This window comes from Heloderma suspectum, chromosome 3 (genome assembly GCF_057233095.1).
Source record: "Heloderma suspectum isolate Gila_16-S chromosome 3, 16-S_ref, whole genome shotgun sequence".
NCBI lineage: Eukaryota > Metazoa > Chordata > Lepidosauria > Squamata > Helodermatidae > Heloderma > Heloderma suspectum.
This window is the reverse complement of record NC_139460.1, coordinates 120,777,771-120,800,428: the sequence shown is the minus strand read 5'-3', so window position 1 is coordinate 120,800,428 and position 22,658 is coordinate 120,777,771. Positions and strand designations below refer to the sequence as shown.

At 43.6% G+C, this 22,658-nt stretch overlaps 1 protein-coding gene across 3 annotated transcripts; it reads left to right on the top strand.

Annotated features, from left to right (window-relative positions):
- Positions 1-121: 121 nt before the first annotated feature.
- On the top strand, positions 122-22,390 carry LOC146350135 (regucalcin-like). 3 transcript variants are annotated; one of them, XM_084844308.1, is made up of 7 exons: positions 122-197; positions 7,992-8,157; positions 8,848-9,030; positions 10,644-10,859; positions 12,727-12,858; positions 20,999-21,153; positions 22,073-22,390. In XM_084844308.1, exons 2-7 carry the CDS (start codon positions 7,995-7,997, stop codon positions 22,121-22,123), a joined length of 900 nt encoding a protein of 299 aa, XP_084700434.1. In that variant the 5' UTR covers positions 122-197; positions 7,992-7,994; the 3' UTR covers positions 22,124-22,390. The 3 variants fall into 3 exon arrangements, with proteins under 3 accessions (XP_084700434.1, XP_084700436.1, XP_084700435.1); XM_084844310.1 differs by having other exon boundaries at positions 122-290; XM_084844309.1 differs by lacking the exon at positions 122-197 and adding an exon at positions 1,570-1,866.
- The last annotated feature ends 268 nt before the right edge of the window (positions 22,391-22,658 follow it).

Genomic DNA, 22,658 nt, shown 5'->3' with positions numbered 1-22,658 from the left:
CCCTCTCTTCCCCCTCCCTAGGCGCTGAGTGGCGAGCTCCGGTCGCAATAACGATTCTTCGCAGCCCAAAACGGCGGGTTAGTTGTTGCAAGAATGCCTCTGCATCGCCGCAGGGTTGGTGGGACGGGCCCTTTCCATTCCCGAAAGTAATTCGTCCTCCCGAAAGTCAGGCGTGAGCAGAGCCGCCGCCCAAGTTGGTGAGTGTGTCTGGGCCGGGGGCTGGTCATGGCAGACCAGAATCAACAGCCACCCCCTCCCCGCCCCTCCCCGCCAAGATACCGTCGTGTCAGGTTGGTGGCGCTGCCCTGTGATCTGCAACTCTTTCGTAGAACTCATAGGCCTCGCTAATCCGATCTCCCTCGTGTCCGGAATCCCGGGGAAGGGGCTTCAAGCTCCTCTCTCCTTTTCAGACGCGGCCGGGGGAATGTTACTTCAAGAACGCCGAAGTCTGTGCCCCGCTCCCACCCCAATTCCTTCCGGAAGCCGTTCTCTTTGACACCAGTGGGACTGGTTTCTCGTTTTACGTACAGATGGTAGCAGCTCCCTCTGGCTCAGCGCCAACACAGATTCGAATCTCCACTGAATTCACAATCTCCCATGAGGTGCATGAGGAAAATACACGCTTCCACGCTCTGCAGTTCCCTTGATTGTATAGCCAGTATAGCCAGTCAAAGGGCTTCTAATCCTTATTGTGATCTTGTGTATGTGGCCGTGGTGATCCGTGTCCTGCTGGCTGCGCCAATCATAATCCCAGAAAGTTTGGTCGTAATATCCAAGGGGTCACAGGCAACAGTAACTTTCTTCATTAAGAGCAGCAAAGAGTCTTGCGGCATTTTAAAGACTAACGCATTTATTCTGGCATAAATTTTCGTGGATTATAGCCCATTTCATCAGATGCAACAGATGGTGGCGATGGTCCGCAAAAGTTTATGCTAGAATGAATTTGTTAGTCTTACAAGACTCTGTGTTGGTTTTGCTGCAACAAACGAACATAGCTACCTTTGGAATTTGTTTATTAAAGAATATTTACATCCCACATCTTCCACCCAAATTGAGTCCTCAGAGCCAAAACTATAAAAACAATATTAAAATAATAGTGCAATCCTATGCATGTCTATGGAGAAATAAGTCCTACTGAGTTCAATGGGACTTCCAAGTGTGTATAGGATTGCAGCCTAAATTAAACACCAGTCCAGTTTACCAGTTGATGTAGTAATATTTTTCCTCTTAATAGGCCTTGTTTTAACCAAAGGTATCCACGAGGAAACATTTTTAGTGTAACTGCATCCTTGTTCTAGATCTGTATATTATGGGTACATGTGGTGGTTTCTTGTTTATAACAGTGCACTTCTCTCTCTACTTTAAACAATTATAATTATATATATATATATATATATATAATATTTATATATATATATATATTTGCATGTTCTGTGCAGAACATTTATGTAGAACTGACACTATAGCATCATGCTTCCCTCTCCCCCACTCCTTGTTTGCCCTGCCTCCCTTTCCCTGGAAGAATGCTGATCAAAGGACTTTTGAAGTTTGCCCTGCTTATTAGCACCCACACACAAAAACCTGTATTCAGCAGGAACTTGGTAATGTTTGACTGTGAAGATAATAGCCGGCATTAAAGATTAGCAATTCCAGCCGCTATAAATTTGAAGACATTTTGGAAGCCTTAGCCTGTAGTACCAGAAAGCAAAAAGTCGAGGAACCTTTAGAAACTGATTGTGGCATTAATTTTTCTGGACTGAAGCCTACATCATTGGGTATAGTGACTGGAATTCTACTGAGCCAACTGAAAAAAGGGTTACCCAACCAAAACTTCTGATTCAATTTACTTAGCTGATACTAGATTCGGTAAGAATGTTTATTAACTGTTGTTTCCTCCAACCCCCAAAACTATTGTCGTTTTTACTGTTATTCAAATCGTTGTTGTTCATGTCTGTATTCTTAGATTACTCAGCGGTATCTGAACTAAAATCTTGAGTCACCATCCAGACAAAGTTAACCATAATTAAGTTCCATTTATTTCAGTACTGGAGAGGTTCAAGCCAGTGCTTCGCTCTCCTATTCAATGGGAGTTAAGAGTTATGAACGTTGGCTAAATTGTATTGCTTATCATTTTAGTACAGGTGATGCTGACCTAAACTAGATTGTGCTTTTTTTTCGCTGTACTGTAAGATGCATTGCAACTTTCACTAAGCTCCCATGTATAATGGGTTTAGGCATCTGTGGTTACAAGTTGAAAGTGCAACAAAAATATATTGCAGTATATACTCGCCCCCTAAGAGGGGTGTTTCTGTTCAGGATGCCAGCCAGCTATGCTATAAAGTATTACGGGGTCAAGTAAGCCAATTCACTCCCCTCTCTAACTGGATTTGGGAGGTTCCCCCCTTTTGATTTTCTGTTTTATTGTTATTCTTTTGTAACCCTGCATACTTCAGGGGTTCCCCCAGTATGCTGATATTTTCTTCATTTCTCAGTGGTCAGGTTTTGACTTCCTTTCTTTTGGCACTTACTGCCTGAGTTTGTGATTAGGGAGAGTTCTGTTATTTGGCAACACTATACATGGCTGTACAGCTGGTGATCCACCAAGATGAGCGAAGCCTACCAGCTGTATTTTATAGTCTGCTACCTGCTTGACCTCCTGTTTTTGTAGTCCCAGGCAGGCCCCTAAAATAAGAGGTGTAGTGAGCCTCTGATGATTATACATGGTCGTTGGACTGCATTTGGCTTAGTGCGCACAAGTTGTGGAGGCCTGGTATAAGGCATCAACTCTTGGAGCATTTTCAGAGAGAATGCTAAAAATGCCTCTTTTGCATTTCCTATGTTAGAATTCAAAATCAAAACTACATTGTCTGTAGTGTGCATTCAGTTCAAAAGGACTCTGTTTGGCATCAGAGAGGCTCATAGATGTCTGTGTTTGGTGTTCTGTGAAAATGCCTTTACATCCAACCTTTTGTCTTGGGAAATGGGGATTTACTATTGGAATTGGATTCCATGCACAGGCATTGCACACCGAACCCCACATTCATGTTTGTGATGAACAAATACTTGTACTTAATACCCTGTGAGTCATCCTCCCTCTACTGGTGGTCTTCCTTCTCAGGCCTCACCTTCGCATACAGGAAAATGCACCGGTAAAACTTGAAATGATATTATGAGCTGTACCATTTCACATTGCAGGTGGGGATCACTTTTTAAAAAAATATTCCACTACCCATAAAATTCCCTGCAAGTAGAAATTGGCAATTAATAGTGTGCGCTGAGCCAGAGCGTTTCCCCCAATGTTTTAGGGTGTTTTTTTTTACTTGCAAGGAGTTTTTATGTGTGAGACTAGTTAAAATTGTGACATACGTTCCTGAAATGTGACGTGGTACAGCCCATTCTGTCATCTGTAGCAAAATATGGTAGGAATGAAGTGGTAAAATTTATGAGGTGGGGAAAGAGACTTATACCATATCAGAGTGCAGTGGCAGATCACATTTTTGAGTGCTTCCTTATGTGGAAAAAAAACTTCCCTGCAAACAAAAAACCAGCACAATGAGGAATGAAATGGACAAATCTCTCTCTCCAATGTGCAACTTTGACTTTCAGGAAATCGTTTTTACATGAGGGAACATTCAAAACTGGTGCCTCTACCTGTAGTGTGAAATAGTACAGTCCACTCTACCACTTCAGGATTTTTACAACCTCATTCTGCTGTACATGTAGACGATGCCTTGGAAGAGGTGGCACCAGAGCCAAAAGATATTTCAAGTCATCAGCATAAAATGTTCAGTGATATCAAAAATTTAGGAGCCAGCTTTGCACAGAAGTAAACAAACAAACAGCCCCTTCATGGATCACTGCCTTGTTGTGGCGAAGGGGCTTGTGTAACTCAGTGAAGCCATAAGCCATGCCGTGCAGGGCCACCCAAGACGGACAGGTCATGGCAGAGAGTTCTGACAAAATGTGGTCCACTGGAGAAGGAAATGGCAACCCACTCCAGTATTCTTGCCAAGAAAACCCCATGGAACGTAACACAAGGTTAAAAGAGATGACACCGGAAGATGAGCCCCTCAGGTCGGAAGGTGTCCAATATACTACTGGGGAAGAGCAGAGGGTATTTCCAAGTAGCGCCAGAAAGAGTGAAGCGGCTGGGCCAAAGCCGAAAGGACACTCAGCTGTGCATGTGTCCGGTGGTGAAAAGAAAATCCGATGCTGTAAAGAACAATATTGTTTAGGAACCTGGAATGTCAGATCAATGAATCAAGGTAAGCTGGAGGTGGTCAAACATGAGATGGCAAGATTGAACATCGACATCTTGGGAATCAGCGAACTAAAATGGACAAGCATGGGCAAATTTAATTCAGGTGACCACTATATCCACTAGGGTGGGCAAGAATCCCTTAGAAGAAATGGAGTAGCACTCATAGTCAAGAGAAGGGTGGGAAAAGCAGTACTGGGGTACAATCTCAAAAACTCAAAAACGATAGAATGATCTCAGTACGAATCCAAGGCAAACCATTCAACATCACAGTAATTCAAGTCTATGCCCCAACCACTGAGGCCGAAGAAGCTGAGGTTGATCGGTTCTATGAAGACCTACAACACCTTCTAGAACTAACACCAAAAAAAGATGTCCTCTTCATCATAGGGGATTGGAATGCTAAAGTAGGAAGTCAAGAAATCACCGGGATAACAGGCAAGCATGGCCTTGGTGTACAAAATGAAGCAGGACAAAGGCTAATAGAGTTTTGCCAAGAGAACACGCTGATCATAGCAAACACTCTTTTCCAACAGCGCAAGAGGCCACTCTACACATGGACATCACCAGATGGTCAATATCGAAATCAGATTGATTATGTCCTTTGCAGCCAAAGATGGAGACGCTCTATACAGTCAGTAAAAACAAGACCTGGAGCTGACTGTGGCTCAGATCATGAGCTTCTTGTTGCAAAATTTCGGCTTAAATTGAAGAACGTAGGGAAAACCACTAAACCATTCAGGTATGACCTAAATCATATCCCTGATGAATATACAGTGGAGGTGAGGAATAGATTTCAGGGATTAGACCTGATAGACAGAGTGCCTGAGGAACTATGGACGGAGGTCCGTAACATTGTTCAGGAGGCAGCAACGAAATCCATCCCAAAGAAAAAGAAATGCAAGAAAGCCAAGTGGCTGTCTGATAAGGCTTTACAAGTAGCTCACGAAAGAAGGGAAGCGAAAAGCAAGGGAGAAAGGGGAAGATATACCCAACTGAATGCAGAGTTCCAGAGAATAGCAAGGAGAGACAAGAAGGCCTCCTTAAATGAACAATGCAAAGAAATCGAGGAAAACAACAGAATGGGAAAGACTAGAGATCTCTTCAAGAAAATCGGAGATCTCAAGGGAACGTTTTGTGCGAAGACAGGCATGATAAAGGACAAAGAAGGCAGGGACCTAACAGAAGCAGATGAGATTAAGAAGAGGTGGAAAGAATACACAGAAGAACTATACAGGAAAGATCTGAATGTCCCTGATAGCCATGATAGTGCGGTCACTGAACTTGAGCCGGACATCCTCGAGAGTGAAGTCAAGTGGGCCTTAGGAAGCATTAGTAACAACAAAGCTAGCGGAGATGACAGTATTCCAGCTGAGCTATTTAAAATCCTAAAAGATGATGCTGTTAAAGTGCTGCATTCAATATGCCAACAAATCTGGAACACTCAACAGTGGCCACAAGACTGGAAAAGGTCAGTTTACATTCCAGTTCCAAAGAAGGGCAACGCCAAAGAGTGTTCAAACTACCGCACCATTGCGCTCATTTCACATGCCAGCAAGGTGATGCTCAAAATCCTACAAGCTAGGCTTCAGTAGTATGCGAACCGAGAACTACCGGAAGAACAAGCTGGGTTTCGAAGAGGCAGAGGAACTAGAGATCAAATCGCCAACATTCGCTGCATCATGGAGAAAGCAAGAGAATTCCAGAAAAACGTCTATTTCTGCTTCATTGATTACGCTAAAGCCTTTGATTGTGTGGATCACAACAAACTGTGGCAAATTCTTAAAGTGATGGGAGTACCAGACCACCTTACCTGTCTCCTGAGAAACCTGTACGAGGGTCAAGAAGCAACAGTAAGAACCAGACAGGGAACAACCGATTGGTTCAAAATTGGGAAAGGAGTACGACAAGGCTGCATATTGTCACCCTGCTTATTTAACTTATATGCAGAGTACATCATGAGAAATGCCGGTTTGGATGAATCAGAGGTCGGAATTAAGATTGCTGGGAGAATTATCAACAACCTCAGATGTGCAGACGATACCACCCTAATGGCAGAAAGCGAAGAGGATCTCAAGAGCCTCTTGTTTGTTGAGGGTGAAAGAGGAGAGTGCAAAAGCTGGTTTGAAACTCAACATTAAAAAAACGAAGATCATGGCATCTGGCCCCATCACTTCCTGGCATATAGAAGGGGAAGAAATGGAAGCAGTGACAGATTTTACTTTCTTGGGCTCCAAGATCACCGCAGACGGTGACTGTAGCCATGAAATTAAAAGATGCTTGCTCCTTGGGAGGACAGCTATGGCCAACCTAGACAGCATAGTAAGAAGCAGAGACATCACCTTGCTGACAAAGGTCCGTCTAATCAAAGCTATGGTTTTCCCAGTAGTAATGTATGGCTGTGAGAGCTGGAATATAAGGAAGGCTGAGCGCCGAAGAATCGATGCTTTCGAACTGTGGTGCTGGAGAAGACTCTTACGAGTCCCCTGGACTGCAAGGAGGTCAAATCAGTCCATCCTCAAGGAAATCAACCCTGAGTGCTCATTGGAAGGACAAATACTGAAGCTGAAGCTCAAATATTTTGGCCACCTAATGCGAAGAGAAAATTCTCTGGAAAAGACCGTGATGCTGGGAAAGACTGAAGGCAAAAGCAGAAGGGGACTATCTAGCCATCTCAGAGGATGAGATGGCTAGATAGCATCACCGATGCAATGAATATGAACTTGAGCACACTCCGGGAGAGAGCACAGGACAGGCAGGCCTGGCATGCTATGGTCCATGGGGTCACGAAGAGTCGGACACGACTGAATGACTGAACAACAACAACAACAACAAACAAACAAACTGAAAAAGAAATTCTAAGGTGCCAATTTCACATATTTTTGTGATGATGTGCCATTCATTAGCAGATATATTGGCTGTAATGACAGGGAACAATGTATATATTTTTCTGATGGACAGCCGGCTTTGTGTTTTCAAAATGGCTGAACTGTCTGGGGAAGTGATGGCCATATAACTGTGCCCCTGTACTGGACAAAGAGTTGCGTGTAATTTGACCAACATAAATTTAGCACATAATTTTCAATCCATAATAATTTGATACATTAGTTATGCATTGGCCCTGTAAAAAGTCTCACTTTGCCTAGATTATGTATCAGACCAGGGTATATATTGTCCTTTTGCATAATTTCTACATTTCTCTCTTAGGTCATGTCTGTACCAGGATTTTTTTTTTTTTAATGAGTCAGATGTGCATCCAGCACACATCCAGCCCTTCATCAGCCCACATTTGCCACTGATTTAAGATCACAGTTATTGCATAATTCTGAGAGCATATGTGCCATTGAGATCCATGAGATGTACATGTAAGAAGGTGCGATTAGTAGAGCCAGTACTGGTTAGAGTATTGAACTAGGACCTGAATTCAAATCCCCACTCAGCCATGAAGGTCACTAAGTGGCCTTGGGCCAATTATTCTCTCTGAGCCTAGCCTACCTCACAGAATTGTTGTGAGGATAAAATGCAGGATGGGGCGGAGTTAGAACCATGTTCACCATCTTGAGCTCCTTGGAGGAAGGGCAGGATATAAAGAAAATGAATTAAAAAGAGATAAATAGATTGTAAGTTTAATTTGCTGACATCCGATTTCAGTTCAACTTAATTTTAAGTACACTCTGTTTCCCCTTTGTTCCTCTTATCTGCATTCCTTGATTGCTGCTTCTCCTCTCCAAAGGCAATGTCATCTGTAAAAATTGAGTGTGTTGTGCAAGAGAATTGCAAGATTGGAGAATCGCCTGTATGGGAGGAAAAGGAAAATTCACTTCTCTTTGTGGACATAACTGGTAAAAAGGTCCATAGATGGAATTCCCTTACTAAGGAAGTGCAGAGTGTTTCTGTGGGTAAGAAACATCTTTCAAAAGGCCTAGTTGTTTTGTTTGTGTTTGCTTTTGCGTTCATATTAGAATATTTCTGATCTTAAAAATTAGGTAATTGAAAGAAATATTGTATGTCTTTAGCAATTGAGTGGGGGAAGAAGCACCTGTCGTTATAGTTTTTCAAATCTCTATACAGTGGATCTGCTAGGTCTGCACCACAGGGCACAGGTCTGGGGCTCCATGGTCCAGGGGTTCCCCAAACGACCCAGAGACATATATCAACAAAGAGTTCTCCAAGTGGTTTATGTATACTAGTTTTATTTATTTATTTATTTATTTATTGCATTTATACCCCACCTTTTTTCCTCTCGCAAGGAACCCAAGGCGGCTTACATGATCCTCCTCCCCTCCATTTTATCCTCACAACAACAACCCTGTGAGGTGGGTTGGGCTGAGAGTCTGTGACTGGCCCAAAGTCACCCAGTGAGCTTCCATGGCTGAGTGGGGACTAGAACCCGGATCTCCCAGCTCCTAGTCCAACACTCTTGCCACTACACCACACTGGCTCTCTTTTATATTTTTATTTATATTTATATATAATATATATATATTTTATATTTATATTTATATTTATATAAATATATATTTATTTTTATATTTTTACATTTTTCATACTACCGTTCTCCCCCTCCCCTTTTTAAACATGGTTTCCAGATGCTCCAGTCAGCTCAGTATCTCTTCACAAATCCGGTGACTATGTTATCACTCTGGGAACCCAGTTTGCTGCTTTAAACTGGAAAAAGAAGTCTGTAACCACCATTGCTCATGTTGACAAGGATAAATCCAATAACCGATTCAATGATGGAAAAGTGGATCCTGCAGGAAGACTGTTTGCAGGTGGGTTGGTCATGATTTACATTCTTGAGTCTTTTTTCTTAAGAAATGTGGATCTTCTGTAGATCACTTGACAGTAGCTGTTAATCCCAGTCCACAGAACCTTGTGCCATGCGCACGCTGCTGAACACACACATCTAGCATTCAGATGGCTGACTATGTTGTTCACCTTTTGAGGGAAAAAGGGGGAAGGACCTGAATTCAGACCTCCATGCCTTCATAGTAGTGATCAGTGACGTCAACCCTGACCAAAGTAACCTGTTATAGATTATGTGTATGACCCTTACTGCGTACGTGGTACTAAGTGCTGGATGTATCTGCATTTTTTAAAGTCTCTCAGAACCTTATTCTGCATGCTTTTCAGCCTTTAATTTTGAAATTAATTACTGGTTTAATCTTAAATTTAAACTCTTCTCCAAGGCTACTATTTCCATAAGGATTTACAATTTCTAAAATTAAGAATTTTCCTAACTTGATTATGTTAACAACAGGCTTTCTCAATAGCATTATTTATTTTATTTATCTATAAAGCATTTAAAATGTCCTAGGTAATATACAACAATTTTAAAAGGACGCAGGCCCTGCCCTCAGAATTACAATCTAAGAGACACTATACATAAGGCAAAAGGTGTGGGGAGAGAAGAGGAAAACAAACCATTGAAGGTACTAACATATTTAGTAATGTTACAGCCAGGTCACTGAGGAGACAGTTCCAGGAGAGGAAGAGCCAGTTGGTCCCAGTCAAACTGATGGAATGGAGTGTGCTGTCTTGCCAGGTGGAATAGCTGCTAATAGTTCTACAAAAGGGGGAGCCTAATGGCATTTGAACATAAGAAGATAGGAAGCTGCTATATACTGAGTCAGAACATTAATCCATCTAGCTTGGTATTGTCAACACTGACTAGCAGCAGTTCTCCAAGATTTCAGGCAAAATTCTTTCGTTATCCTATCTGGAGATGCCAGGGATCAAACCTGTGATGTTTGATCACATTGAGCTATGACCCCTCCCTTAGCTGTGGTGGAGATGAGGGGTGGAGAGGGATGGCTAAGCAGCTTCTGTGAGCCTTGAAAATTCTTGCACTATCCTTGTGTTTTGGCATTCCAACCAATGGTGCAGCTAAGTAATTTGAGACCCTGGACTTAACAGCACCATGTATTGCTTCAGTTGTGAAGCACACAGCTAACACTTCTCTTCATTGCTTTCCAGCCACCATTCCATGCTTTGCAACTTCTTCTATGTTCCTGAACAACATCAAAACTGTTTACCAACCCTGATTTTAAAACACTGCGAGCATGTGTAGTTTTGTGTGTTAAACTCACTTATGTTATGGCACCATAATGACTATAGGAATAAAATGGACTTTGTTTCTGCTGGCTCTCACTTGCCACTCTCTGGGTGGTCATTGGGGTGGTGGGACTGGTCCCAAGCTCCAGCCCTAATTCCACCACTGATTCCGACAATGTGACAACCAATAATTTCTCCATTTTTTAAATTGTGTCTTAGGAAAAGTAATGCTAGAGCCTGCTGCCCTTCATTAAACAGGAGACCACTATTGCGATGCCACTTCTTCAGCTCTCTGTTGTCTTTGCGTACTAATAATCTGTGCTTCTTCTAGGTACAATGGCTGAGGAGATCCGGCCTGCAGTGTTAGAGAGGCACCAAGGTTCCCTCTACACTCTCTTCCCTGATCATTCCGTCATGAAACACTTTGACAAGGTGGACATCTCCAATGGTCTGGATTGGTCGTTGGATCACAGAACATTCTTTTACATCGATAGCCTTTCATACTGCGTGGATGCGTTTGACTATGACCTTCAAACCGGAAAGCTTTGTATGGCTCCTTTCATATTTTGAGATCTTTAAAATAGTCACATTTTGTGTGCAACTGCTTTCCTACCAAGCACGGATTAAACATCTTATACCTGCTATATCTGCTGTATTCTAACACCAATAGTTCTTGAAAGGACTAGGCTGGTTTTTTAAAGTTTTTGTTATAGATGTTAAAACCACTGGTCTGTTAATTAGATAGTATCAGTTTTTGTCTAACTACAGCAAAATGTTCTGTTCTCACATGAAGGGGTGCGTACATTTAGGAGAGATGGTATGTAGTACTCTTATTTAAAGAACGTATTTGCCTTTATTCTGAATGATTTATGAGAACATTACCAGAGCTGGACGTTTTGTTGTTAAGCTATTTATTTCATTTTCTTTCCTGCTTTTTCCCTTGGAGCTAAGGCAGCGTTCATAGAGTGCCCAGGTAGTCTCCCATCCAAGTACCAGACTCAGACCTGCTTAGCTTCGATGGGGCTGCTGCATCCCAAATCTTTAACCACCATAGAAAGGTTAATTACTTTGTTTTTAGAGATCATCTTTCTATGGCTTTTGCTTTCAGGGTGTGGCTGGTATATGATCAGTGATGGTTTGTCAAGGATTATGGGGAAAACACAGCAGAGAACTATGGGATACTTTTATGTGACATTACTGAACTTGATGTAGGGTTAAAAAGTGGGATATATAGTGCAGCAATGGGTTCTTTTCTGCCATCTTCATATAATGAATATTTATTTAATTCAGATATATAACACAGGCTGATATGAATAATAATCTAAGACTGAGATAAAGAGAAATGTCAGGTTTTGGCCATGAAAAGATATTTCCTGAACTTAAGATGCAGTCTATCTGAAGTTATGTAATTGTTTATACTGGAGATGTGTAAATAAATGCCGCTATTAAGTTAGCTTGAACTTAAAGCATTTTGATGGCCAAGAAGAATGCTTCTTATCTGTATTTGTTCCCAACCAAGCAGTGCAGTTTGTCTTGCCAGTTTAGCAGATACACACATTCCCTGTGTGGATTTAATAAGTAACATTTTGGAAGCCATTAACTGCAGTTCTAACAGTGAAGATGTCTATATGGAGAGGACATAATCTACCATCCCGTTCAGGTGTAATGTCTGAGTAATGTCCCACTCTGAATAAAATCATGCTTGTTTGAGAATTTCATTTTACAATTTAAAACATCGGTCTGCCTGAACCTAATAATTTCCTTTCAGATAAACAGATGCCAGTTCTGACATGCAACAGTGTATGTATCAAGTGGGTGAAGAGTTCAGACATAAAGTATTTACTCCTTAATACTGGCCCCGGCAGCTAACTTTTTAGCCGTTTAATCATCTGTCTTTAACCAGTGCATTGACTGATTACATTTAAATAAATGTCATGTAAATGAAGAGCATTCTGTAACTGCTATTTAATAAACACCCCTTACAAAATTAGCTTCATTTATGCAGAATTGAACAGGGCCAAATTTCTCGGGGTTGTCTCATAGGGAAACGAACTTACTGCCAATAGCCCAACCCTCCAATTTAATAATTGAGCTTGGCATGACATAATTCAAGACAGTTGCACCCACCGTGTCAATAATGCCAGTTCTATATTATGCTTCTCCACCACCTGTAACTGCTTTCCTTGAAATACTGCGTTAAAATCTTTCTTTGCAGCCTTTAGATTGGGAACCGTGCTTCTTCCCTTCCCTATGCATTGAAGCTTTCAGTGGTCAGCCTGTATCAGCTTCTGGGATGAAGAATCCCTCTGGATTTCTTCTCAACGTCTTGCAAGAGCATGACTCAGAAATGTGTTGACTCGCAAAGCATTGAATGTATGGGTTAGTCCATGACATGTGTCAACTTCTTTCTGCAGCCAACCGCAGGAATATGTACAAGTTGGAAAAAGAAGAGAGCATCCCTGATGGGATGCGTATTGATACAGAAGGGAAGCTCTGGGTGGCCTGTTACGATGGAGGAAGAGTCATCCGTATAGATCCTGAGACTGGTAAGCAATTGCAAGGCAGGCCGGGGGGTGGGTGGAGAAAAGAGAACAGTCTTTGTTAAAGAATCCTAAGGATAGTTGGTTCTTCTGCCCTTTCAGACTTTTCTGAAAGGGCCTTTTCTGTGGTGGCCCCCACTCTGTGGAACTCCCTCCCTAGGGAACTCCGTCATGCCCCCTCTTTAATGAGCTTCCGTCGTGCATTAAAAACGTGGTTGTTCAGGCAGGCATTTGGGGTGGGTTAGGGTATTTTAGAAAATGTTTTTATTGTAGAATTTTATTGTTTTAAACTGTTTTATTGTATGTTGTACATCGCCCAGAGTGGCTGGGTGACCAGCCAGATGGGCGATTAATAAATTTAATTATTATTATTATTATTATTATTATTAAGAGTTACTTTGTTGCGTGCTTTATTAAATATCCCAGTGGGTATTTAACAGTCCACATTTCTGTACATGGATTGCATCCATTTGTCATAGTTTGGGGGTTTGGTGCAGGGTCCAGGGAATCCAGAACACACATGGAGCTCTTCTGTTTAGAAGGGCTGTTATATTTCTTTAGTGGCAGTAGAACCTCTGCACACACACACATACACTCCAGTGATATGGGTGTTCTGGAAAATTTTCCAGTGCAAATTAGATTAAGTTGTATAGGATCAATTGCATAGGAAAGTTTTCAGTTTCCTTGGAAATGTTTAATTGAGCATGCATATTTTACTTTTATTTAGTAAACAACAAAGCTTTAAAAAGTGCCCCATGTTAATTTTTGGCCCAATACACCACAAATGTTTGAGAAAAAAAATTAAAGCACACTTAATGTGAAACCTTCATTGGAATACTGTAAAGACAATAGTATGTACTTCCCTTACATTGTTTAAATTTAAGGAAAAAACAAAAGTACTGAAAACTGTTTAATTTAATTTTGTTTATTATATTTCTATACTGCCTCATAGCCAAAGCTGTCTGGGCAGTTCACAAAAATAAAAAACCATTAAAATATATTATATAAAATATAAAAACTGTTCACATAATGACATAAAACAAATAACACACACAATAACAACATATCTAAAACCATTTAAAGACAACAGCCAAAGACAATCAAGAGACTCATTATACACAGAGAAGAGGGCAGTTTTAACCTGGCACCAAACAGATGACAATGTTGGTGCTAGGCAGGTCTTGTCAGGGAGATTATTCCATAAATGGGGAGCCACCACCGAGAAGGCACTCTCCCTTGTTGCCAACCTCCAAGCCTCCCTTGGAGGAGGCTCCCGGAGGAGGGCCTTAGATGTAGATCATAGTGTATGGGTCGGTTCATGCTGAGAGAGGCATTCTGTCAGGTACTGTGGTCCCAAGCTATGTAGGGCTTTATAGGTCAAAACCAGCACTTTAAATTGGGCTTGGAAGCATATAGGCAGCCAGTACAAGCGGGCCAGAATCGGTCTTATATGTTCAAATCTTCTGGTCCCCATTATCAGTCTGGCCGCCACATTTTGCACAAGCTGCAGCTTCCAAACAGTCTTCAGTGGCGGCCCCACATAGAGTGCATTGTTGTTGTTGTTGTTCAGTCGTTCAGTCGTGTCCGTCTCTTCATGACCCGATGGACCATAACACGCCAGGCCTTCCTGTCCTGCGCTCTCTCCCGGAGCATGCTCAAGTTCATATTCATTGCATCGGTGATGCTATCTAGCCATCTCATCCTCTGCCGTCCCCTTCTCCTTTTGCCTTCAGTCTTTCCCAGCATCAGGGTCTTTTCCAGAGAGTTTTCTCTTCGCATTAGGTGGCCAAAATATTTGAGCTTCAGCTTCAGTATTTGTCCTTCCAATGAGCACTCAGGGTTGATTTCCTTTAGGATTGACTGATTTGACCTCCTTGCAGTCCAGGGGACTCGTAAGAGTCTTCTCCAGCACCACAGTTCGAAAGCATCAATTCTTCGGCGCTCAGCCTTCCTTATATTCCAGCTCTCACAGCCATACATTACTACTGGGAAAACCATAGCTTTGATTAGACGGACCTTTGTCGGCAAGGTGATGTCTCTGCTTCTTACTATGCTGTCTAGGTTGGCCATAGCTGTCCTCCCAAGGAGCAAGCGTCTTTTAATTTCATGGCTACAGTCACCGTCTGCGGTGATCTTGGAGCCCAAGAAAGTAAAATCTGTCACTGCTTCCATTTCTTCCCCTTCTATATGCCAGGAAGTGATGGGGCCAGATGCCATGATCTTAGTTTTTTTAATGTTGAGTTTCAAACCAGCTTTTGCACTCTCCTCTTTCACCCTCAACAAGAGGCTCTTTAGATCCTCTTCGCTTTCTGCCATTAGGGTGGTATCGTCTGCATATGGGAGGTTGTTGATAATTCTCCCGGCAATCTTAATTCCGACCTGTGATTCATCCAACCCAGCGTTTCTCATGATGTACTCTGCATACAAGTTAAATAAGCAGGGTGACAACATGCAGCCTTGTCGTACTCCTTTCCCAATTTTGAACCAATCGGTTGTTCCATGTCTGGTTCTTACTGTTGCTTCTTGACCCTCATACAGGTTTCTCAGGAGACAGGTAAGGTGGTCTGGTACTCCCATCACTTTAAGAATTTGCCACAGTTTGTTGTGATCCACACAATCAAAGGCTTTAGCGTAGTCAATGAAGCAGAAATAGAAGTTTTTCTGGAGTTCTCTTGCTTTCTCCATGATCCAGCGAAAGTTGGCAATTTGATCTCTAGTTCCTCTGCCTCTTTGAAACCCAGCTTGTACTTCCGGTAGTTCTCGGTTCGCATACTGCTGAAGCCTAGCTTGTAGGATTTTGAGCATAACTTTGCTGGCATGTGAAATGAGCGCAATTGTGCGGTAGTTTGAACGCTCTTTGGCATTGCCCTTCTTTGGAATTGGAATGTAAACTGACCTTTTCCAGTCTTGTGGCCACTGTTGAGTGTTCCAGATTGGTTGGCATATCGATTGCAGCACTTTAACAGCATCATCTTTTAGGATTTTAAATAGCTCAGCTGGAATACTGTCATCTCCGCTAGCTTTGTTGTTACTAATGCTTCCTAAGGCCCACTTGACTTCACTCTCGAGGATGTCCGGCTCAAGTTCAGTGACCGCACTATCATGGCTATCAGGGACATTGAGATCTTTCCTGTATAGTTCTTCTGTGTATTCTTTCCACCTCTTCTTAATCTCATCTGCTTCTGTTAGGTCCCTGCCTTCTTTGTCCTTTATCATGCCCGTCTTTGCACAAAACGTTCCCTTGAGATCTCCAATTTTCTTGAAGAGATTTCTAGTCTTTCCCATTCTGTTGTTTTCCTCGATTTCTTTGCATTGTTCATTTAAGAAGGCCTTCTTGTCTCTCCTTGCTATTCTCTGGAACTCTGCTGGTAATATCTTGCCCTTTCTCCCTTGCTTTTCGCTTCCCTTCTTTCCTCAGCTACTTGTAAAGCCTCCTCAGACAGCCACTTTGCTTTCTTGCATTTCTTTTTCTTTGGGATGGATTTCGTTGCTGCCTCCTGAACAATGTTACGGACCTCCATCCATAGTTCCTCAAGAACTCTGTCTATCAGGTCTAATCCCTTAAATCTATTCCTCACCTCCACTGTATATTTATAACGGATATGATTTAGGTCATACCTGAATGGTTTAGTGGTTTTCCCTACGTTCTTCAATTTAAGCCGAAATTTTGCAACAAGCAGCTCATGATCTGAGCCACAGTCAGCTCCAGATCTTGTTTTTACTGACTGTATAGAGCTTCTCCATCTTTGGCTGCAAAGGACAGAATCAAACTGATTTCGATATTGACCATCTGGTGATGTCCATGTGTAGAGTGGCCTCTTGCGCTGTTGGAAAAGAGTGTTTGCTATGATCAGCATGTTCTCTTGGCAAAACTCGATTAGCCTTTGTCCTGCTTCATTTTGTACACCAAGGCCATGCTTGCCTGTTATCCCGGTGATTTCTTGACTTCCTACTTTAGCATTCCAATCCCCTATGATGAAGAGGACATCTTTTTTTGGTGTTAGTTCTAGAAGGTGTTGTAGGTCTTCATAGAACCGATCAACCTCAGCTTCTTCGGCATCAGTGGTTGGGGCATAGACTTGAATTACTGTGATGTTGAATGGTTTGCCTTGGATTCGTACTGAGATGATTCTATTGTTTTTAAGATTGTACCCCAGTACTGCTTTTCCCACCCTTCTCTTGTCTATGAGTGCTACTCCATTTCTTCTAAGGGATTCTTGCCCACAGTAGTAGATATGATGGTCACCTGAATTAAATTCGCCCATGCCTGTCCATTTTAGTTCGCTGATTCCCAAGATGTCAATATTCAGTCTTGCTCTCTCATGTTTGACCACCTCCAGTTTACCTTGATTCATTGATCTGACATTCCAGGTTCCTAGACAATATTGTTCTTTACAGCATCGGGTTTTCTTTTCACCACCAGACACATGCACAGCTGAGTGTCCTTTCGGCTTTGGCCCAGCCGCTTCACTCTTTCTGGCACTACTTGGAAATACCCTCTGCTCTTCCCCAGTAGTATATTGGACACCTTCCGACCTGAGGGGCTCATCTTCCGGTGTCATCTCTTTTAGCCTTGTGTTACGTTCCATGGGGTTTTCTTGGCAAGAATACTGGAGTAGGTTGCCATTTCCTTCTCCAGTGGACCACATTTTGTCAGAACTCTCTGCCATGACCTGTCCGTCTTGGGTGGCCCTGCACGGCATAGCTTATGGCTTCACTGAGTTACGCAAGCCCCTTCGCCACAGCAAGGCAGTGATCCATTGAAGGGGCCTTCAATCCACTGAAGGGGCCTTCAATTCAAAATCCATTGAAGGGGCCTTCTACTAGAGTGCATTGCAGTAATCTAACTTGGAGGTTACCAGAGCATAGACAACTGAAGCCAGGTTATCCCTGTCCAGATAGTGGCGTAGCTGGGCCACCCACAGAAGCTGGTAGAAGGCACTCCATGCTACTGAGGCTACGTGAGCCTCTAGTGACAAAGATGGCTCCAGGAGGATCCCCAAGCTATGAACCTGCTCCTTCATGGGGAGTGCAACCTCATCCAGAGCAGGTTGGGTACCCTCCATCTGGTCACCACCCACTAACAGCATCTCAGTCATGTCTGGATTAAGTTTCAGTTTATTAGCACTCATCCAGTCCATTGTCACAGCCAGGCGCCAATTTAGCACATCCACAGCCTCACCTGAAGAAGCTGAAAAGGAGAAATAGAGCTGCGTGTCATCAGCATAATGATGACAGCACACTCCAAAACTCCGGATGACCACACTCAACGGTTTCATGTAGATGTTGAATAACATGGGGAATAAAACAACCTCTGTGGAACCCCATATTGGTGAGTCCATGGGGCTGAGCAATATCCCCCAAGTACCACCTTCTGGAGCCAGCCATCCAAATAGGAGTGAAGCCACTGCAATGCAATGCCTCTCACACCCAACTCAGACACTTTCCCTAGAAGGATACCATGATTGATGTTATCAAAAGCCTCCAAGAGATCAAGGAGAATCAACAAGGTCACACTACCCTAGTCTCTCTCCCAACATAGGTCATTGTACAGGGCGATCAAGGCTATTTCCGTTCCAAAACTCAGCCTGAACCCCGATTGAAATGGATCTAGATAATCAGTCTCATCCAAGAGTGTTTGGAGCTGGTTGGCAACCACCTGCTCAAGAACTTTGCCCAGGAAAGGAACATTTGACACTGGTCTAAAATTATTAAGATTTTCCGGGTCAAGGGGGTTTCTTTAGGAGTGGTCTCACCACTGCCTTTTGAGGTGGCCCAGGACCACTCCCTCTTGCAAGGAAGCATTCATCACTAGGGATGTATGAAACTCACTTACCTTTTCACGGAATCTTTCGTGGTGGGGGGGGAGGCGCTCCATCTCTCCCCCCAGAATCCTTGATGGGAGGCAATCCAGTCCTCCCCCCGGAATCCTCGACGACCGGCAGCTCTGGCGGCGGCTCTGGCAGCTGGTCTCTTGGCCGGCCATGGCCGGACTGCTACCGCCGTCCTTGCCATCCTGGCTTGCAGCCGTGATAGGGTACGTAAGAATTTACATAGCCTATCACGGCTGGGTAAAAAAACCAAAAACCCAGCGTAAGCAAATGGCGGTGGCTACGGCGGCCGCCATTTGCGTTCCCTATTTTTCACCGATTTATCTTACGTAAATATTTACGTAAGATAAATTGGCGAAAAATAGGGAACGCAAATGGCAGCCGCTGTCGCCGCAAATGGCAAATGGCCGCAAATGGCAAATGGCTGCAAATGGCAGCCATGGCCGGCCAGGAGACCAGCCGCCGGAGCCGCTGCCGCCGCCGCATCCACCCCAGGTAAGTACCATCCCGTGGGGATTCCGCGGGGGGGGGGGGCAGGAGGCCATTCCACCACAGATTCCAGGGGGCCGGATTCTTTAGAATCCGGCCTCACTGGAATCCGTGGTGGAATTCTCTGCCATCCCTATTCATCACCTTCCTGACCCCCCTGGCCCAGCCAGCTGTTCCTTCCCTGCCAGTTTTTATAAGCCAAGAGGGGCAAGAATCCAATATGGAAGTGGCTGTATGGACCAGTCCAAGCACCTTATTAACATCCTCAAGCTGTACCAACTGAAACTCCTCCAAGAAAACTGAAGAAGAGTCTGCTCTGGACACCTCACCAGGTTCACCTGCTGTAAGACTAGAGTCTTAAGTCCAAGCGGTTGCAAGAAATTTTATCCTGGAAGTGCCTAGCAAAGGAATTGCAGTGGGCCTCAGATAGGTCTATGGTCTCCTTAGGGCCAGCATGTAATAGGCCACAAATGACCTGGAAAAGCTCCGCTGGGCAGCATATGGAAGATTGAACGGAAGCAGTGAAATGTTGTTTCTTTGCTGCCCTCACCGCCCCTGAGTATACCTTACCATAGGCACACACCAGGGTTCGATTGCACCCACTAAGAGTTCTTCTCCATCTGTATTCAAGCCGTCTCCTATTTTGTTTCATCAGTCTCAGCTCTGGGGTACACCACGGAGCTGTACAAGCTCTACTCTGGAGAGGATGCTCAGGAGCGATCATGTCAACCGCCCAGGTCATTTCTGCATTCCACAGGTCAACCAGGGCTTTGACAGGAGCGCCAGCCATATCAGCCGGAACCCCCCTCTCCCCTCCCCAGAGCCCTCTGGAAACCATCCGGATCCATTAGCCTCTGGGGGTGGGCCATCTTAATAGGTTCCCCCCCTTGCAGAGAGGAAAAGCTGCTGTAAGTCTAAACCTCCGCAGGCAGTGATCTGACCATGACAAAGGGGCTGATGCAAAGTCCCACCTTCAGGTCACCATCTCCATATCCAGTTGAGAAAACCAGGTCTAGAGTATGCCCCGCTATATGTGTTGGGACAGTCCCACTGCTGTCATGGAGACCATGAAATCCTGAGTCACCCCAGGCAAGGTGTCCGCAGCATGAATGTTGACATCCCCAGAATGGACAGTCTGGGGGATCTCAGCAGCACACCTGAGACCACCTCCGTCAGCTCACCTAGGGAGTCTGTTGAGTGGGGTGGCGGGGGGGCAGTACACTAACAGAATCCCTAATCTGTCCCACTGACCCAACACAAGGTGCAAACACTCCAGACCAGTAGTCACGTGGACAGGGAGCCTGCAGAGGGAGATGGGATTCCTACAGACCACAGCAACACCCCCGCCCCCAGCCCTCAAGCCTTCCCTGATGCTGGACCAAGTACCTGGTGGGCATAGCTAGGAGAAACTGACTCCTCCCTGCTCACCCACTGAGGTCTCAGTTATACAAGCCAGATCAGCCACCTCATCCACTATTAAGTCGTGGATAAGGGGGCCTTATTCTGAACTGATCTGGCATTTCAAAGCAGCATCCGGAGACCAGAAGGCAGGCTGATTTTGCTTTTTAAAAATCTACTTCTTTAAAGGCTGAGCACTCCTTTTCTCCAACTCTAGCCCTCTTATTTGTTTAGCTTTTTAAAAAAGTGATGAATGGCTATGTACGTGAATTCGAGATTATCTCCACAGCAGCAAGGTTACCTCTGAACCATTACACGGGGATTCAGTAAGTGCTACTGGTGCTGAGTCATGACTTTTGCAAGACTACCATGGAAATGTTAAACTGATCGATGGATCATCAGCCATCTAAGAAGTTGTATTTTAATAGGAAAACGAATCCAGACGGTGAAGCTGCCTGTTGATAAAACGACCTCCTGCAGTTTTGGTGGAAATGATTATTCTGAATTGTATGTCACATCTGCTTGCCAAGGAATGGATGAGGCCTGGCTGTCACGGCAGCCACAGGCTGGCGGCATTTTCAAGGTAACTGGAGTTTCTATGCATTTGAAAGGATGATGTGTGTGCATAGGGGGAGGTGTTTGGGGCCAAATATAAAATGCTATTACTAATTTTCTATTTCTGTGAAATAGGTACAAATTGCATTTAAAAGTGCTACTGCTTTATATGTTTACATCTGAGATACATTTTAAATAACTGATTCAGGCCAAAATCTCACTACAACCTTCTCTGTTAAACAATAACAATCACTTTTAAATGCACATGCTTGAACAAGACCAAAACTCCTACAGGATTTTTTTTCTTTGTTTGCAGGATTTTTTGGAGGGTGGGTGGCTGTTGGAGGAACAAAAGTAAATACCTTAGGGCACAATCCTATTCAGATAGGCAGCCGCCTCCAAACTCAGAGGCGACTGCCTATTCAAAGCAGGGCAGGAGAAGCACGGAGGGGATTGTTCCCTCCGGACTTCTCCTGCCGTGCATTTTCGGCTAGACAGCCGATTGTGGCTGTGTAGCTGCAGGGGAGGAGGCTGCTGTACGACACATTGGATGTGTCGTACAGGCATTTCCACCCTCTCTTCCCCGGAATGCCCTCCGAAACGCCCCTTTTTGGCCACTCAGCGCTCCTCTCGCAAGCGTGGAGGACGGGGCTGAGGCAGCACGGAAGTGCGGGGAGGTCAGTTCCCGGAAAACCAGGTATCCTAGCAGCCATAGGATTGCTCCCCCCAAGATGCAATTCTATGCATGTTGAGACAGAAAAAAATCCCCCAACTCCCAGCATGCTCCAGCCAGTCAGGGTAGACTGGCTGTCTCAACATGCATAGGATTGTGCCTTATATTGGATGCACGTGAACATTTGGGCTTGAAAAAAAGTACTTGGAGTATATTATTGAAGACATGTGGATAATTTGAGGTTATCATGTTTATATCCTCACCTTTTTAACAGATAACGGGACTTGGGGTGAAAGGAATCCCACCATATTCATATGCAGGTTAATGATTACTCTTGAAGACAAGCATCAAGATCAGGAAAGAAAGAAATGTGAAATATACACATCGTTGGAAATCTATCGATCTTTTCTTAGAGGCTACAGAGGGATGGCAGATACAAAATGTAGAACTAAATAACCCTCCGACATTTAAAATGCCAAATTGGCATTTTTACTGTTACCAACTTGAAAAATAGAATTTTTTTCCTAATAAAAAAACCAGTTCTTTCCTAATAAAGTTTGAAATATATGAATACTAGAACTTTGTGGCTTGCACACCTGTGTTTGTCTGTCTTGATTTTCCTCCCAAAACATTTCACTGTACTATGAAAGATGTAATGTCTCTTGGTAATTGATCAACTTTAACTTATTTGTTTTTCTAAAGTAACTGAAATCTAAAATTTGGTTATGTAACATTTCAGAGAGCTATCACTTGTGTACTCTGGCCAAGAAAGGTCATTCTTTTGTCTAAAGCTGGGACGCACAATTTGTGGCCCTCCAGTATGTATTTCTACATAATTCCTCCTCCTCCACCTACTTCAT

Coding starts and splice junctions, on each gene's coding strand:
- LOC146350135 (XM_084844308.1), top strand. CDS start 7,995: ATGTCATCTGTAAAAATTGAGTGTGTTGTGCAAGAGAATTGCAAGATT. Junction 8,158..8,847: donor AGTGCAGAGTGTTTCTGTGG/GTAAGAAACATC, acceptor CATGGTTTCCAG/ATGCTCCAGTCAGCTCAGTA. Junction 9,031..10,643: donor TGCAGGAAGACTGTTTGCAG/GTGGGTTGGTCA, acceptor TGCTTCTTCTAG/GTACAATGGCTGAGGAGATC.